General features: G+C 36.1%; 1 protein-coding gene across 3 annotated transcripts in view; it reads right to left on the reverse strand.

The window, feature by feature from the left end:
• LAMA2 (laminin subunit alpha 2) overlaps positions 1–19,779 on the reverse strand; it is a 353,391-nt gene that overhangs the window by 55,037 nt on the left and 278,575 nt on the right. For all 3 annotated transcript variants that reach the window (XM_021391626.1, XM_021391625.1, XM_021391624.1), the window contains exons 37-41: positions 16,289–16,499; positions 14,588–14,704; positions 13,310–13,473; positions 9,646–9,784; positions 3,376–3,478 (exon numbers count right to left, since the gene is read on the reverse strand). In XM_021391626.1, coding sequence (XP_021247301.1) covers positions 3,376–3,478; positions 9,646–9,784; positions 13,310–13,473; positions 14,588–14,704; positions 16,289–16,499 — 734 coding nt within the window. The remainder of the gene's footprint in view (positions 1–3,375; positions 3,479–9,645; positions 9,785–13,309; positions 13,474–14,587; positions 14,705–16,288; positions 16,500–19,779) is intronic.

Consider the following 19,779-nt stretch of genomic DNA (forward strand, 5'->3'; position numbering starts at 1 on the left):
TAGATACCAACTGAAATTCTCACTGGACTAAAATGGGAGAATAACATCATTTTTTCCCAAAATCTCTGAAGTATTGTCTTACTGAGGTTATGTCTTTTTTTTTCAGGGTTAAATTGGACAGACCTCTGAGCACACAGCACTGATATATATCCAAGTACAGACATTTTGATTTTGTCCTTGAGAACAGGCTCTAAAGAGCACACGATTACTCTGACGTAACCACCCATGGAGCGCACGAAGTTATAGACTCCACTCTGTGGTGTAGAGAGGCAGTACTGCCTTTTTAGTGTGTCCTATACATCAGCCATGGCAAGTTGGTGCAGCTTACTTTCCAGCAAAGGGCATGAGCAACCTCCCTATTCTTTCCACTTCAGCCACGTTACTTAAACTGCTTGCTCCCATAATAGCTATATGATTTTCTGAGACATATTTATTGAAACATGCTGGCCTTAAATTAGTACTGAATCTGGTTGTAAAGTCACAATGAAGAGTAATCTAAATATTGATCAAAGATTTACTTGTAAGTGTAGACAGTGATTTTCTCCTTAGAGCTACTAAAAGAAACTAATGTTTGTAACTTTCAAACTGTATATGATATAGAAGTGTAATTGACATTATTAATAATTTTGTCTTATGACCTTACTAAACATTATGTTGACTTGTTAACGAGCTGATATCCTAGAGCTGCCAGAAATAAATGAAAGTGAAGTAATAGCCAAATTATGACTATATTATATGGATCTCATTTTTCATGCTGTGTGGTTTTTGTAATGCATCTCCCAGAAGGCCAGTGAAAATTATGTATGTTAAAACCTGAAAAACTAGGCTCCATTATAAAAATCTGTATTGTTTCTAATAAAAATTATTTTTACCTATTGTAGTATGACATGAAAGCTTCAGGCATCATCTCTGTGACAGCTAAAATCTCAACCTCGGATGTTTACTATATTGTGTTTTTCTAGTTCTGGTTCATGAAGCAAACGTACCAGCTTAATTTTCAAACCCTGTGACAAACAAGAAGTTTTGTATCATGGCTGTTTTCCTCCCATCTTTTTTTTTTATTATTTCTTTGATGCCCTAGATCTGTTTTCTTACCTAAATGAACAAGTGCTATAACTTTATCTGTAATTAATTCCATGTTAGTCCTCTTATTAGACACAATAGCTTATTAGCACAATAGCTTCAGCCAACTGAATCAGATTAAAGCATAGTGTATATAGTATGAAAAGATTTTTGCAAGATTAAATTGACTGGAGACAATCTTTTCAAAATATATACTAAAATAACAGTATAAGAGGGAGGGGATTACATAATACTAATTTGGAATAAACCACCCAGTTATCAACTTGCACATATTCTATCTAGACTAATAGGAAAATTAGTCCATATTTGGAAGAGTGACCTTCAAAAGTAGCTGTATGGAAGACTCATTAATTGGTCTTCCTCTAAGACTTTAAAATAAGAGTGGCACAAGCACTGTGTCTTCTATATATGTAAAACCAAGGGATCAAAGCAGTAATGTGTAATATTTTTCATAAAGGCACATGTGTGAAACTCAGAATGCTGGCCCGCTTCAAAGTGGATAATTGTATCATGCTTATTTCCCCTCAGGTTGAGTTGAAATGAAATATTTTTCAGCTCCTTTCTAAAACTGCTGCACAGAAAGAAATGTTGAATACTGTTAAGCAGATGCTTCATTAACGCTGCAATAAGTATTTTCTAAGAAGACCTATAAAACAATCTGTCTGGATAAAGATGCAAGAAATAAACAGCTTTTGCTTGCAAGATTGTGCAACAGCTCAAATGATCACTGAATCATAGGCACAGAACAGATGTCTGCCCAAAGATAATTTTTCTCCTTCTGACCAACAGTTGTTCCTCGCTGACGTTTGTCTAAGCTGTTCTCAAAGATTTTCGGAGGTCAAATCTTTCTAAACTTCTCAGGCAATCAATTTCAGTGCTTCTGTATTTTAATTACAAGAATGATTTTCCTAATATGTGATATGTAATTCATTAACAGCGAAATTTAAGATATCTTATTTAAAGAAACCTAGGCAAAAGGGAAGAATATTACAACATCCCTACTGAGTTTTCTCTTTTTCAGTCAACAGTTTTAAATTATTTCAATCTTTCTCCTCATCTTTCCTTCTGTATGCTTCCACATAATCTTCATGATGCCTTCAAGATTTTGCCAATAACCTCAACCTTCCAGAAATTCAGTATGCAGGACTGCAGACAGTAATTTAGCTAAGGCACACTCTGGAAGGATTGTTTCATGAGTTTTGGTCAGCCATGCTTCTCCTATTCTTGCATTCATCTGTGATATTTGCCCTTTCCACTGTTATCCAGCATGTGGTCCATGCTCGTCTTCAGTCTCATTCTATGGAACTGCTACCCAGGGAGTGGATCCTCAGCCTGAATTTCTGTAGCTGGGCATTCATGTGTGCATGAAGCACCTCGTTCACAGTGCCTGCTGCCCTACTTTCTCACACTGTAGCATTCACCAATAGAGCTCTCATTTATTGAGGAGAAAATACTCAAATACATTATAAACAGTCTAATCTGAAGTATCTATCAGTTGTTACATCTCACCAAGCAGCAACATTCAAAATCCTGTGGGTTTTTTTTTGTTTTGCTTTTTTGTTTGCCTGTGGAAAATATTGAATTGAAATTTCTGCAGTAAGTGCAGAAAAATGAACATGTTTTATTTTCCTGCAAACCAAAGAATTTGGTTTGGGTTCCACAAACATTATAATTTGAGATGCATCTACCCACATCTTAACACTTTAGGAACAAATAAATACTTTCTTGTGTGCGTGAAAAATCATCATTTTTCTCTGGATACATGTTTTTAGTTTTGTTTCTGAAGAGGATAGTTAGCAATCACCTCCCAGTAGCATATTTGACTTCGTACTGCCTCCCTATACTTCCTTTTTTTCTGGCACAATCTCATAAACGTCCTAAAGAGGTGAATTCTCTGCAACTGGCAGTGCAAATCCTCCTGTATTAACAAGAATAAAAATTTAGTCTTGTGCTATTTTTCTGGTAGAGCATTTACTAAATCAGAACCTGTATTTCCCTTCCTCATTCCCACTTACTCTCACCCTTACTGTAGTCCTCAGGAGAAGACTAAGACTCCATCTTAGCGTTCCTATCCCAGAAGTGGACACATCTCCATAACTCCCTGGGATACTTGTCCCAGGCATTATGGATGTGGAATAGAATCTTTTTCAATTGATACATTGTTCAATTTTTAAAATAGAAAATGAACTATACTTTTTTTCTACTGACATGGCTTATTCACACTGGTAACAAAGCAGCCACGCAATATTTTTCTTGTATTTAATGAACCTGAATGTCACGTAATATACATACCTTTAACATCATTTTCTAGCACCTTGGCATCACTAAAAATCCTGAAGCTTTTCTGAAGAGAGCTCTTGGCATCATCCTTCAATGATCCTTGAGGACCAGATGTCTGCAGAGAAACAAACAGTGTCATACATACGGGAAAGGCTGAAGTCATAAAAGATGTATGAAAATGATCTAAGGGAACAATCACTTAAACTTTAAATGAACATCAGTGTGGTCTTAACCACATCTCACTGGTGTTACATTGGTTTTCACAAGACTAAAAAATAATTTTCTCTAATTTATTTCCTTTGTTTTTACAGGAAGCCAGTTCTCCATTGGAATACCAGCTATTACTTTAATAACAAGAGAAAACGTTTATATCATCAAAGAAACAGATTTGACTCTAGAAGCAGAACTTTGTCTAAAACAAACAAGCAAAAATCTTTCAAGTTAAACATGGCTTTCTTCTTCCACCTACAATATTTCTCCCTAGGAGTAGCTACAATACTTTTAGAAGGCAGACTGGGTCTGATGCTCTAATTCTAATACAGAAAACAGTCTTCACAGATAAATTCAAGATTTGTAATTGCGAGGTCAGCAAAGTGAAGATGCAATGAAGGAAACAGAGTTTAAAAAGAGGGGCAAACGGCAGTTAATCTGAAATAGTTTTACTACTGAATAACCACCCCACTATCTATCATGACATTTAAAAATCCTTCTTTTGAAATCTCTCTTCAGTGCAGAGATTGATCAACTGGTAGTATGATTTTTCTAATTTAGATTAGTACTTTCAGTTGGTAGGAAATGCTCTAGGTTCTGAACCAGTTACTGCTCAGTTTGTAAGAATGAACTCAGGTCACATATTATACTGAATACATTTCTTTGAGAATACTCTTGACAGGCAGATAACATTCTATATTAGTCACGGGTCAGCCTTGTTACAAGTATGTAATTAAGAAGCAGCTAATTTTCATTTTTCAGGGCAGATACATATACTCAGAAATGAACTGTGTGTCAATTAAATGACACAGTTATTAATACTATTCATTATTTATAAAATGAGCAAGAGGTCATATTTTTCTAACTGCTGAATCATTGTTTTTCAATGATATTTTAAGGAACATCTATTGGAATTGTTGCCTGTTTCTCTTTCTTTCAAAAAATCTTAAAGAATGCTTTGGAAAACATCAAAATTCAGATGTTTTTTAAGGGATATCTCAGGGAATAAGTAGCCTAATGTCACTGGGATACAGCTATCAAAGATTCCTTGTAGTCATGTGGGATGTAAATTTATGTTCAAGTTTCATCATGTGCTAAATGATTTTATTAAGCCTGGACCTTATGACTGTCAAGCTCACTTGAACTATTAGGCTGTGTATGCAAATTCCTCTCCACATCAACAAAGGCTTTATGTTTAAAAGATCAACAAAACTAGTTGTTTATAAATTTTATCTTTCTTACCTAATATAAGTAGCACTGATAATACATAGGTCACTCCAAAAGTAATGCTTCCTATTTATTTCCATGGAAACCACGATGGATACAAAGAGCACGATAACACTATTTTATAGAGCAAATTCTCAGCTACAAAAGACCAGCTAGTTAAGTTAAAGATTGCTCTTGAAGAAAGAATGCGTGGCCAGATTTTGTGGCAGATGCACCTGTCTAATCAGATAACACTACTGTAATTTTCCTGTTAGAATCAGAACCTGGGTCCATGTGAGAATGGACTTCAAAAGTAATGATTGTTATTACTATTAAATCACCAGGCATGGATGACTGGCTGTTAAAGCAGTTTATATTCAATAGAAAGAAGCTGGAAGGCCAGATTTGCAATGCAAAAGCAAGTTCATCAAATCAGGGACAATAACTGAGTCCAGACTGGCAATTAGTTAGAAACAGATTTCAGCATAAACTCAGTACTAAAAAATCCCTTCAGAGGCGAATATACTCACACTGATTAAAAGCTTTCTTTTATATCTATTTTCAAATAATTCTGAAGGGGGTGATTATTCAAGAAATTTGATGCAAAACGTATTTTTTTCCACCTTTTTTTTTTTTTTATGGATCGGGAGATGTTGAATTATGATGAAGACAATAATGAAAAAAGTAAACATTTTCTGGCTGTGTGAGGTGAACTTGTGCCCAGCTTGCAGCAAGTCTGGATCATGCTGAACCCCTTTAAGATTTAATAAGACCGACAGCTAAATGATTTGGATATTGTTTTCTAAATTTGTATACTTGATGTAAAAATGAAAAAAAAAAAAAAGTAAAAAATGATTGTGATTCAAGGCGTATTGGAAAATCACTGTTTCCCAGGAATCTGAACTCTGACTTTGTCTATACGAGAATGTATATAAACTGGGGACAGTAATTTCCTCACGTTCTTCCTCCCTCCACAACCCCCATCCTCCCTGTAGAAACTCTGTGCATCTTGACTGTTTGTAGCATCTTGTGGCTGGAGTGAGATCTCATTATGTATCCAAACGATGCAATCTCAATCTTGGTTTAGAGACATAAGTGCTGTAATAATGAGACAAAACAAAATGCTGCCACTGAAACCGTACATCATCCTTCATGGACTGTTTTGTCCTTTCCATGGGTTAGCAATAATTCTAACAAGGTTTAACAGCAAAAGAAAAACATCCATCAAATTACAGAAAAGCTCCATGATTTGATAATTAGCAATAATTACAGGTAAGGAACAAATTTAAGAAGAAATATGCCCTTGGACTTTCTGGCATTTCCTTGAATCTTGAACTCTGTTCTTTTCAAATCATTTTCCTTCTGCAGGAGCAGAAGAAAGATTTCAGCCCACAGCACTCTTTTGGGATGGAGCAGATCTCTCCAAGTCTCCCAGGGATACCTGTGTGAATTACCGACTTGCACATTATCAGGGAGAAGATTACAGGCTGCAAGTTTTTTTTTAGCCATGGTCACAGCATTCCATGGAGACTCCCCCATCAGTACATTCTGGGCACGGTCTGAACACAGACAGAAATGTAAGCATGAAGTAGGTACTATATTGGTCACTGAAAGAGGTGTAGCTCCAAGCACGTATGTAAATCCCCTGAGGTAGTTTTGAGGATTATGTATGTGAATTCATCTCTGTACTTACAAGCTATTTTGTAGACATAAGCCCTAATTTATATCAGTTAAATACAGTTCTGCCTTACTCTTAAAATAAAGGTTTGTTTTTTTCTTTTTCACATACATTTACATTCTGAGAACTTTTCACCTCTGTGAGAGTTAAGGTTAGTTAATTTTCACCAGTCCTGGCTACAGTTGAGAATTCCAAAGTTCCAAAGCGTTATGAATGGATTGCATCTCAGGACATCCTCATGTCTTGAGGAGGATTGCTAGGCAGCTTTATGCTGTTAACATGTAAGGAAGCCTAGGGACCCAAGACAACTGCTAGGGTCCCACTACAAATGGAGTGAGAAGAAAGAAGGAAGTAGAACACTATAACCTACCATATCACCTGTGGTACCAGTTACTATTCTAAAAAGCCTATGAAATAAAAATAATTTGTCAAGATGTATTTTAGAATTATGATTCTGATCTGTAAGACGCAAGTAGGATCTGTTAAGATGACTCCACTCTTCAGTCAGTTACTGTCTTGACTAAGTAATGGGATATTGAAGCAGCCCCAAATGCTTGAGATTTCTCATCTGTGATAAATTTATTTTTCTTTTAAAGGGAAGAGCAAATCCATCATAAAAAGCTTGGGAGGAATTTTTCTGTCATATTTTTAATATATTTTTTCCCCAGTCATTTATCAGGTTTCCTGTAATCAGGATGGATTTGAAGCATCTTTTTGTTCATGCTTTAAGCAACATTAGCTTAATTTAAAAACAAACTAATCTTCCTATTAAAAACAAAAATAACTCCACATTCAGAGATATCACCGAAGTTTGCATAGATCAATCATTCCACTGACTTTCAGGGCAGAATCTAAATCTCAGCTCAGTACTTACCACTGCTAGTTTATGCACCAGTTTGCTACTTTTGGAAAACCTTCTCCACACTGACCCAGTGCTATCATTTACTATGAAAGGTTGGGCTTGGTGATGCATCTGCAAGCTTCTGGAGATCAGAGTCCTGTACAGAAGGCAGGCATCCACAGTTGCTTTCATAATAAAGAGAACGTGGCTCCATTTTCACAAGGAGAGATGATTATCTCAGCCTTCAGCACCAGGACCCAAAGAGCATCTACTCAAGAAGGAGGGGACAGTTTCTAGAGCCTGCTGTTTGAGTGGGCTCAAATCCACAAACACTGCCTACTAGGAGAGTGCTTGAACTACAGTGCTCCAGAAAGCAATGAGGCACTCCTCCAGCTGAAGCTCAGACTGAAGTTCCTCAGGGCCCTCAGAAAGAGGGAGCCTGATTTACTGATTTTAGCAGTTAAGCTTTTCAAGTAGGTGAACAAACATTGAGCTCTTTCTATAAAAACAGACCACACACACACACAAAAAAAAAAAAGTGAAAGGATGACTGAGCATCACAAATATCCGCTAAATTTAGCCCCGAATCCTAACACGATTATTTACCAAATAATGTGTAAACTTTACCATGCTGTGCAACAACATGAAGGTAAGCCACTGATTGCTACTTTTTACATGTGTTTACATGTAAAGGATGGTAGCTCTCTCCACTTTATTCTTAACTAACTCCTGTTGCACATATACAGCACATAAAAAGAACAGGTTTCTTCATAGAGAGGAGATGCTTAAAATCCCTCCTGAACAATATCTTAGTGTCTTTTCTTGCAGCTCACTTGCATCATATTGTCCATCTCTTCACCACCAACCCTTTCAAATTATCTATCGACTTTCTCTTCGTGGTATAATCAGCCAGTTCACCATCTGATATAAGCACTTTTGGAGTCATACTGTAATTGCTTGCTTTGTTTCTTGACTGCTATATGTGTCTTTTTTTCCTAATCAATCCTTACAACAGCTTTTTGCCTTACTTACTGTGAGTCATGAAAGGAACAAAGGATAGCTATCTGCATTAAATTCTAATGTGTACAAAAAAAAAAAAAAAAAAAAAATCCAGAGGTTCTTATTTACTTCTGCAGCATAATTAGCAGTTCCAGCAAAACAAATGTTTTCAGAGAACTTGTACACGCTAATTTGTGAGGTGACACTTTTTCCTTTCAAGAGAGAAATATAGTAATTAATGTTATTTGAAATAGAATTTGACAATCTAAACTATCTAAAAATATTTATGTATTTGTGCAACAACTAGTTTGCTTTATCTCTCTCCTAAATGTGGATCTTTCCAGCATGTTGGTCCTTCTAATATTCTTGCAATCCATTTGACTGAAGTAGCTCTCTGCAAGACACTTCTATGCATGCGCAAATGCTGTTACTGCAATTTGTTTCTGTTCACCTACATGCTTCTGTATCAAATACAGGGTCTGCCAATTTCATATCGAACTATTATTTCCATGGTTATTTTTTATCTATATGTCTGCAAAGTGCATGTCAGTTGCTCTCTGAACAACTTTCACAAATAAGCCATTAACACCTTCAAAATTAGGTATAAAAACAATTCTGGCTGTGCTCAGAACATTTTCTGCTCACAGTAAACATTTGATGGAACTGGGCTCCTCAGTACAACTCAAGCTGCAGAGCTGGCTTTAGTTTAGAATCCTATTTTTAAAAGTCATCTCTGTTCTCTCAAAAAATGTGCATGTCGTACCTCATATTGAGAATATGGTATCTCTGTGAAAACTTACAGAGTTCACATAAGAAATTGTATATTTTTTTTATAAATAAAATTTTCTCCATTTCTACAGTTCTCCATTTCCAGAATTCTGCTGAATGCATACAGTTCATCCTCCATGCAGAGAAGTTGAGTGTTTTCTTAGAACTAGAGGGTTAAAAGTTAATTAAGTTATGGAGTTATTTAAATGCATACAAAAACATCTGTTAAATATAAACTGGCCTTATCAAGTATCACATGACCTAACACTGCTCATTCAAAGCCTTCTCACAGTAGCTGTTGGCTTGATCCATAGGCAGAGACTGAAAGCTAGAAGGCAGATGGAGGAAGAATTACAAAAAGGAAAAAAAAAAAAAAAAAGTAAAGTATGGGATTTATGGACAAATTGGGATGTAGTTAAGGTACATGTAGCTCTGGTAGGGGCATACTGTTCTGAACTCAACACAAGGATGTGTGGTGGCAGAGGTCTCCCAAAAATGACAAAATACGTAATTGGGAAAACGTTCAGGACAGTTTCACTGACAATCTAAGCCTCCTTCCCAATTTACTTATTTTTCTTACCGCTTGCATAGCTTCATTTGCAAGAGCCTTGGCTTCCTTGGCAACTTCTTCAGCTTCATCTATGTAATCCTTGATGTTGGTATAGGCATTGAAAGCAAGTGTGGCATTGAAAGAGAGGTTTTTGGCTTCAGCAAGGATTCTGTTGGGATATAAAAAGTAAACATACAATTGCTGCTATCAGAGCTCAACAGAATATAGTAGCCTAGTTTTTCAAACCCAACAGCCCTTAGTGCTAAGGGTATTTCTAAGACATTGTGTTAGAGAGCAATGCTACATTGGGAATTTCAGGAGTTATGGCATCATGGGTTTCACATACTTCACATTTTATCTGTGCAGAAAGACATAAAATGTTTACTAACAAGGAGGTACTGTGAGATAAAAATAGATCAAATACTGCAGTACAGTGCTTAAAACTATAATACAAATAACATATACATATATACATAACGTAGGCTTATAGGTTATGTGTTGAATCAGGCAATTCACTGAATTCTGCGCTGTATGAACGTGGGCAACATCATTATGAGCATGTTTTAAAGCCAACAGTACGAACCACTTAATTTATGGTCTGGCTTCCAAACACAAAGATCTCACTAAACCAAATCCTAAAAGTTAATTCTGCTTATCAAAATGAAAAATACAACCAATAATGATCCATACTGAACAGAGTGTTCCATTTACATGAAACACTCAAATCTAGTAAGTACAATTAAATTAAAAGGTAGTACACACAAATATTTCCTCGTGGAGGTATCAGAGCTCAGCTAACTCATTTTCAGGGAAATTTCTAGACACTAAGATAGAGAAATCACTTTTCTTGCACTCTTTGTGTGTGGTATATTCAAATATTATCTACAAAGAAGTACTGCACACACACAATAAATTTGAAGACGTCTCTCTCAAAATACATTACAGCCTGCTGGCTATGATATGTTCCCTGAATAAACACTACATAGGTTCAAATTCCTACTTGAAATGGACAAGAATGGATTTTTGCCTCTGAGGGAAATGCTCTGGCTATTGAGGTGCATGGTAGTGTAAGGAAGGCAGGGATTACTTCACCTGGATGTGTTCCAGCATATACAAAATAGTCACTGAGACAGAATATGTGGAAAAGAGGGCAATTCATTCTCCAACCTGGTAATTCATCTATTCTCTGGAGAACTGAGATAGCTGGGCTCCAATCCTTGCCTCAATGAGCATTTAATTATTTCTACGAAATGCAACAGGAAAAACAAAGGCGATGGAAGGTATTTTCCCTGGACTTCATGTGTAGTTAACAGAGGGAAATAGACTCCTTGCCACATGATTGAGCTGCATCAGCATCATTCCTAGAAGTGCCTTTCTCCTTCCTCAACTACAGATGGAGCTCACTAGGCTATATTAAGTTTTTTGTGATACTGAGTTAGAGAAATGGGCAACCTACAATAGCTATCTAGGTAGTAGCTAAAGCACTGCTTAGAAATATGTTTCATAAGCCTTCAGGTTAGGAGGGAACTAAACTGAATTTTCCACAAACCAATGACATTTATTCATCAGTGGGCTATAAGGCATAAGAGAGAAGCTTATACTAGTATGTCTTTGTATACAGGAAAAATAACAGTCTTTTTTTCTAGGTTAACTTCATGATCTGTTCCCTGTTCTAACTCCCAACGGAACATCTTCATCATCAATCAATATGCTGTTTAAAGCCTTAGGGGGTGTTTTGAGAGTAAGATCTCTCCCTCAATTTCTCTTATAAGATGAAATGGTATTTTTCAGCAAATTTAGTATTATCTGAAAGATGCCCAAATGCCAGTTGTGAGGACAGATGCATTTTTGAATTCCTAAGACAGATAGATAGACACTGCATATTCCTGCAAAGTAGGGCCTTACAGTGCATGAACTAAACAACTTTATCTTGATGTACGATGACAAAAGACCTTGGTATTTCTTTCTCCTTTGAGATTATGAATCTGATCACACTAGAAATTTAAAGTTTTAATAATTTGCTTTTAAAGATAATTTTAAATGTCCTTGATTCTGCATTCTTTATTGCATACATAGAGAAACTGAAGGTGATGTCTAGATCATATGGGAGTATACATGGTGTTGCTACACTACAGTAAAGAATGAAGGGCTACACTAAGCCTTAAAGGGTATTAAAGTGCTTTAAATGTTACCCTAAGGCCTATGTTAAGAAAGAAGCACATGTGAACACGCATTAAAAAGTCTATTTAAGCAGTCAAAAACCTCTATCTCAAAATTTGCCTTGTCAACATCTCATTAAAGAGGCAAAATACTTTTCATGTTTTCTCTACTTCTTTGCTTAGTTCCTCCCTGTCAGCTTTCCATGTATTTGGATATTTATATCTACAGTAGTTGGATATGGCACTAGTCATCTACTTTAGGTCCAGAGGTGCACAACTGACATTTGTCATAATCAGACAGTTCATATACCATTTACAAAAGCCACTTTCTTCTAGAAATACTACCCTTTAAATCCTTTCTACTCACCTATCATTATTTTATGTACTCCTTAAAACATAAATTAGATTATCTAGAGCAGTGCGACACAGTATACGAAGCCAAAAATTTTACAGAAATCAGACTCTTTATCAAAGATAATTGTGCCTTTTCCTCAAAATTGCAGAGGCTGACAAGAAAAAATGTGTCTGCTCACAAGTATTTGGGATGTTAAAGTCTCAGGTATCTTTAAAAGATGTAAGCAACGATTCAAAAATTAAAGACCATATTGTTGATCTGGAGGACTGGGGGATATAGGGATAGAGCACAGGCCTGCTGAAAAGGACTTGGGGGTACTGGTGGATGGCAAGCTCGACATGAGGAAATGGTTTCAAACTAGAAGAGCAGAGGTATAAATTAGATAAAAAGAAGAAGTTTTTTACAGTAAGGGTGGTGAGGCACTGGAGCTGTTTGCCCAGGGTGGTGGTGGATGCCCCAGCCCCTGGAGACATTCTAGGTCAAGATGGACGATGCCCTGAATAATCTGATCTAGCTGTAGGTGTCCCCAGTCACTGCATGGGAGTTGGACTAGATGGCCTTTAAGGGTCCCTTCCAACTCAAAAGATTCTATTATCTTAAAAAACAAAACCAAAAGTTTTTATTCATGCAGTGCTTTTCTAGAACTATACTGGGGAGAAGTCCAGGACACAGAATATCCATAATATATTTGTAAATTTTAGAGCTGCAAATTACACTTCGTTTTTATCATTTGCTTTCTTAAATGCAGAAAATCAACAAAAAAAAAATACACCCCCCCACTCTCTCCCAATAAATGAAAAGTACTCTTTCCACTCTTTCCAGGAAATTATATTCATGACGAGTTATAAGGTGTCATTCTTACAGTCCTTTCCACCTTGAGCTTGGCCAAATAGAAATGAAAATGTCAAATAGAAAAAAAATTTCTTACCTTCTGTTTTTGGAGGGCTCATTTCAAGTTATTCATTCATTTTGAAATACCTAAACCCCAGACTTTTACAAAAGACATGAATTCAGCTCTTCTGACTGAATTGTATAGTTGTGAACTCACATTGAACTCTGGATTCTTGTGTATTCTCAATGACAGATATCAAAGTCTGAAAAGAATGCCCTTCAGTTTCTGTTAAGCAATCTTACAAACGTGCTTTATGATTTTACCATCACCAATGAATGGCTGCCTTACCCATCCAGTACTGCAGATGATTCATTCAGCTGCGCTGCATGGTTCTCAGCTTGTAATACCTTTTCTGGAAGCATTTTGTCTTGAATTTCTTGTGATAAATCGTCTATTTTATCCTTCAGCTGATCAGACATTGACTGTATCTTATCTGCAACACCTTCTACATACTGACATAAAATGACATAAGTAAGACCTGTAAGTATCTGAATGCAAGAATTCTGTAGCCCTTTATACATTCTCCTTTTAAGATATTACCTCATAACTTACACATGCATTAACACTTGAGGGGAACTAATATGGGAAGAAAAAAGGAATAGTTGGACTGGAGAGCAGAAGAGAGACAAAACAGTATACCAAAGCTACTTGCCTCTCAAGTTATTATTTTACAATTAATAAATTGCAAAGTTTAAACACTTATTACCTCTAATTTGGATTTATGTCCTAAATATAGATGCATACGTAGTTATACCAATTCATAGCCATCCTCCCAGTAATAACTAGCCAGTGACAGAGGTTTCATGTTACACGATCATCTGATTGACTCAAATGTATTCTTGAATATTAAAATACCTTAGTAAGAATTATGCTTTTGGAGACCTGCCATTTCTGTCTTAATAAGATGTCTCAAATTGTTTTTCTTCCCATTTCACTACCCAGCTTTTTTCCATTCATTATAACAATTTACAGTGCAAGATGGAAATATTTTCAGAACCAGCCATATCTATGTATAGGTAAGGCTGCAAACTCCATTGATGAAACTTTTAAGGTAAAATTTTCAAAAACATTATGTCAAATGAGAGTGCAATGCACTTATCTCTCTGATCTATCTAGATTTAAAATTGTTGCCACAGGCAAGAAATTATTTCTGAATTTTCCTTCTGATATGCACAGGTAGTTTTGGTGCAGATAAATCTACATCTAGATCGCAGAGTCACCACGAGACTATGAACAGGTTTGCTGCATCTGCAATTCTAATGACAAAGTCAGTACCACTTCTTGTAAAAGAAGATAGATATAATGAAAAATGATGGGCTAGCTCTTTGTGTAATCTAATGAATCATTTAAATCTCAAACTTCATCATTTCTATATACCAGGTTTGATCTTCTGTCATAAAGCAATAGAAAAAATGATTCCTTCAAATGCAAATATTCTAACATTGATAAATAAAAAAGAAAAATTAGGTGTTACTTTAATTAGATACTTTGTTTCTATACTAATTGTACAATATTGTACTGTAACTGATTGTACTAATTCTCAAATAAAGATGATAAAACACCTACCTCTACCGCTAAGCTGATTTCATTTGTAAGGTTGTTGGCTTCATTAAGGATATCATTCCCTTCCTGCAGACTCTTCTCAACACCTTGCCTGCCGTCTTCTACAGCTTGCTTCTTTTTCTATAGGATGTATTCACACCGATCAAAATACGAGTGATGAAAGTGATGCCAGTATTTGAAACCAATACAGACTGTATTTTGTCACCATGCCATAAAGGTCAGACTTCTGGAATTCTCTGGTCTTCCAGAGCAAAGACAGTAACAGCAACAGAGCACATTTAAAGTAAGACATCTTTCTTTCTTTTCCTGTCCCCAGCTTTGTATCTCCTCCCTCCCACACGGTAGGTTTTTCTGTTGCTCTATTATAGAAGTTACTGACTGCAGTACTAGGGTAAAATGAATCAAAAAGTAAATAGAAATCCTAACCTTTACCCAGATGTACAAGCTTCTCATTTTGACAATTAAATACACTGAAGTCATGAAGGCAAAATTTGTCAAAGTATTCTGTTGCTTTCATCTTTATGTCCACTGTTTTTTCACTAAATAATGAATGTAAAAATAAAAGATGATGGTTTAGAAGAACTTTGGATTCTTGATTTTCCAAATAGTAGAAATACTGCATATTGTGTAATAATGGTGATTTTCTGACTAAGTAACTGGTGATTTCCTGTGTGAGATCCATTAGGTATCAATGATTAGCCTAATAGGCGACCACATCATTCTAGTCTAAAGAGTACTGTGATGGCTTCTTGCTCAAACCAGGAGTAAAAATAAAGCAAAAAAAAAAAAAAATCTTCTCAAAACCACTTGTTTTGGACAAGATCGCTGAAGAGGATGTCTCCATGCATTTTCATACTGTGATACAGAAAATATTTTAGAATCTGATATAGCAGGAGGTAGTTTATCCAGACTTTCTCCCTTCATCTTTGGGAAGGAAATGCAGAAAGCAGAGATATCCTAATTTATGTACAGCACTGTATTTCCTTAATTCAAACAAGCCCACAAATCTCTACTGAGAACTGAGATCTTGGAACTCTAACCCCATCACTGCACATGAGGTGAAAGCTCATCAAGATATAAACAGAGTGGAAAAATTTATCTTCATTAAGTTGACTCTGCTCTTGATATCTTGGTTAAATGCTTGTTAATGTACAGTATCATGTGCTCTTCGAGTCTTTGCAATTTAAATTAAATCAAAGGTAGACCTCTCTGCTATGAGGGAGATCATTTATAACAACTACTAACTATAAAGGATAGAGTTCGATTAATTACTGTGTAATATCTGCATACTCTTCCTAGGGGTTGGAGAGGAAGATCAAAGTGCAAACTTTCTGGGAGTAAATATATGATAGCAGAGATTTTAATTGAACTCCATTTAGATCTTGTATGAACACTTATACTTGGATGAATTTAATCTCCCCTAGAATAATAAATTCAACAGCATCCTCCACTCAATGTTTATAAGCAGTATGCACTACTTTGGTAAAGAAAGCTGTCAAGGAATTCTCCTTTTACAAGCCAATTGTTTCCTCATTCTGAAGAATACGTTTTCTTATATTTACATCAGATTTAGTTATATTTGAATAATATTTTTGTTTTACTTCTATTTTTTTGTTTCAAGATTTAGTTACAAAGAGTTCATGCAAAGTTTCAGACTTTGATCAGACACTTACTTACTCAAGGACACAGCTTGTCAGCACTCACCTCTACCATGGTCATGTTATTTTGGTTGACTGCAGATAAATGATTAGCCTCTCTAATTTTATTCATAGCTTCTCGTAGCAGATCTTGAGCGTCGTCAGCTTTGGTGTGGTAGCTTGCTAGCTTGTCCCAGACTTCATTTTTGAGTTCCTCATTTTTCTCACTGGGCTCTCCAAATAATTTCTTCACTTTTTTCAAAAGATCTTCTGCATTCCTGCAATACATCATAACTCATAAAAATACTGAATTCATATTCCCTACACCTAATAATCAAAATATTCTTAATATCACACAAATGAAATAGACTTTAAATTTCACAGTAACTTTCAAGAGAACACATGCTTAATGAAGTGGAATGATAACTTAAGAGTGGTTTTTTTTTGGGGGGGGAGAGGAGGTAAATTGACATTGTTAATATCTGATAGTAAAGTAAGGTTTTCTGAAACATTTCATTTATTTGCATTAATACAGCATGTGACATAAAGTGTATGAGACAGACAGATTTCCTTTTTATGACCTTGCTTTGCAGCACAGTACGAACTGCTTATCTAACCAGTAATCTAACTCAAAACAACTCATTGGTTCTGCAAAGCTAACACTTCCATTTTGACCTCTTAGGCATTTTACCCTCTGCTCTGTCTAATGAAATACAAGTCAAAGAATCACAGGGGTTGGAAGGGACCTGAAGAGATCATCAAGTCCAACCTCCCTGCTAAAGAAGGTACCCTACAATAGGTCACGCAGGTAGACGTCCAGATGGGTCTTGAATATTTCCATAGAAGGAGATTCCACAACCTCTCTGGGCAACCTGTTCCAGTGCTCCATCACCCTTACTGCAAAGAAGTTCTTCTGCATGTTTGTAAAGTTCCTATGTGTAAGTTTGAGGCCACTACTCCTTGTCCAATTGCTATGTACCACCAAGAAGAGCCTCACCCATTGTGAGTGCCTCCCACTTCCCTTTAGATATTCATAAATATTTATCAGATCTCCTCTCAGTCTTCTTTTCCTCAGGCTGAATAGACTCAGGTTACTCAGTCTTTCCTCATACAGGAGATGCTCCAGGCCCTTTATGATCTTTGTGGCCCTCTGCTGGACTCCTCCTAGGAGATCATTATCTTTTTGGAACAAGTGAGCCCAGAACTGGACACAGTAGTCTAAATGTGGCCTCACCAGGGCAGCGTAGAAGGGGAGGATCGCTTCTCTCAACTTGCTGGCCACTCTCTTTAACGCACCCCAGGATACCGTTGGCCTTCCTGGCCACAAGGGCACACTGCTGGCTCATGGTCAGCCTGTTAAACACCAGGACCCCCAGCTCCTTGTCCGCAGAGCTCCTATCCAGCAGATCATCCCCTAACCTGTACTGATACATGCAGTACAAGTCAATGAATCTGCTCTGTGTATTTCCTTGTTTTCTGTACTAGAATTTCAGTGTGACTGGACTGTACCATATCTCCTGAAATACTCTCTTTTACATTCAAGCTGTGCTACTTTCACCTGATATCTTCCTAGGAAAGAACCAAACTATACAGAGTATTTGAAGTATTAGAGGAAATAATCGCAGGTCTGGCCTAATAGCTGAAATGCATTATGGTCTGGATCCTTCAAATCAGTATAAGGGAACAAAAGAAATACTAGAAACTGCTGATAAAATGTTTAAAAAAAAAAAAAAAGGCTGCATTTATATGAGACACTAAATATTTTAGAATCGTTCTATGAAGAAAGAAAATTATCTAGGACAGAGGCCTATAAAATCAAGAGTAGCCTGGATAAGGTGATCAGCTGTCCAATGACTCTCCAAACACAAAAGTGAAAATATCAGGAAAAAAGGTTGAAATGCAGGAGGCAGCTGTTAAAAAGAGTATGTGATAGAGTTATTCAATTCACTGCTAATAGGAAACTGTATATAATAGCAGTTTACAGTAGCTTAAAAGCCATCAGACAAATTCATGGATGAAGAAACCACACACACTAAAGAAAAAAGCTATTCAGCACATCAACTAAAGAGGCAGAATTCTGGCTCACAGCATCGTTCAGTAGAAACTCAATAACGTTTATAATATTATAATACTGAAATATTATAAAATATTGAAATATTTATTTCAGAAAAATTAGGGTCTAGAACAGAAACTTGTATTTTTAACATGCTATCTTTACAGAGAAATTATTTACTAATATGTCATTTTAGTACAGAAAGGTAATCAGATTACAGACTTGATTTAGAAGGATTGAATGAAAACAAATGAGGAAAAAATCTGGAAATGGAAGAGAAGTTTTAACATCTCTGAAAGTAAGAAGCCTTTACTTCATCTATCTTCCTTTCTTAACAGAGACCAAATCCTGAAAATTAGCCAAGCAGAACACAGTCCCTGCTAAGAGATAACTCATCAAAGAATAAAGACAATTAACTACTTCAAAGTGATAAGGAAACTTGAGGAGATATTCTAAAATAACTATCTCTAATTGTGTCTGTAAACCGTACATTTGAGTGTATTGTTCCACACGCGTGCATGCACATGCATATGCACACACATAGTTTTAAGAATGATTAATTTTTCTTTATACTTTTTCTCCCCAAAGAATGCACTCAATACACTATCTTACTACATTACTTAAGCAGTCTTAAGTCATTTTTCTTCAAAAAGCAGTACTCTTAAAAAAGAGTAATAGACAACACTGTCTAGTGATCTTTCCTCCCTGCCCTATAAGTTTACTATCAAAATTCCCTGGATTTCACTAACTGCATCTTTAAGATACAGTCATAACACCTTTATTGAATTCAGTAAATATTTTTATGTATTTCTATTAAAAAATGTATTCCTTTGCCAGGAAATGAAAATACACAGAAGAATGGCTAGAGGGAGAGAACATAAAAAAAAAACAAAAACCAACCATTGCATTTCCTGCTCTAGCTGTTGGATTGATTTCAATCTGGCCTGATAGTTTCACATTGGCTGTAGCGTTTGAAGACTAAAAACATCATGCTTGAGAGGGTTCCCCCCAGTCTGCCCTAAAATTTCAGACAGCACTTTCTAAGGTTTGGCTATATTTTTCTCAACCCTCCTTTTTCTTGGCTTATTTCTGCGCTGGAGTAGAAAACAGAAAAAAAGGCTCAGTAGAATCAGAAGTAAAAGCAATAAACCATCAGTGAAGAATACATTTTCAGTATACTCTTTCTCAAGAAAACAAAAAGTTGAACTTTCAGAAGTATAGCAGAAATACCGTACTGGCAGGGTTTTTTGAAAATTATCCAGTTTAACGTATGAGATAGGCAACACAAATCTGATTCTATACTGCTTAGAATTATTAACCTGTATTCCACTTATAACTCCCTGTAGCATGTATGTACCTGATAACTGGCATTTTCAGTTCTGAATATCTCTATCCCAATTTTCTGAGACACTCTTTGCAACCTCACTGAATGATGTAGCAGCTCATTTGAATGTCCTGCTAGTTGTTTGCTCGGGTGAAGTGCTAAGCAATGCCTAACTCTAGTG

This window comes from Numida meleagris, chromosome 3 (assembly GCF_002078875.1).
Source record: "Numida meleagris isolate 19003 breed g44 Domestic line chromosome 3, NumMel1.0, whole genome shotgun sequence".
Taxonomy (NCBI): Eukaryota; Metazoa; Chordata; class Aves; order Galliformes; family Numididae; genus Numida; species Numida meleagris.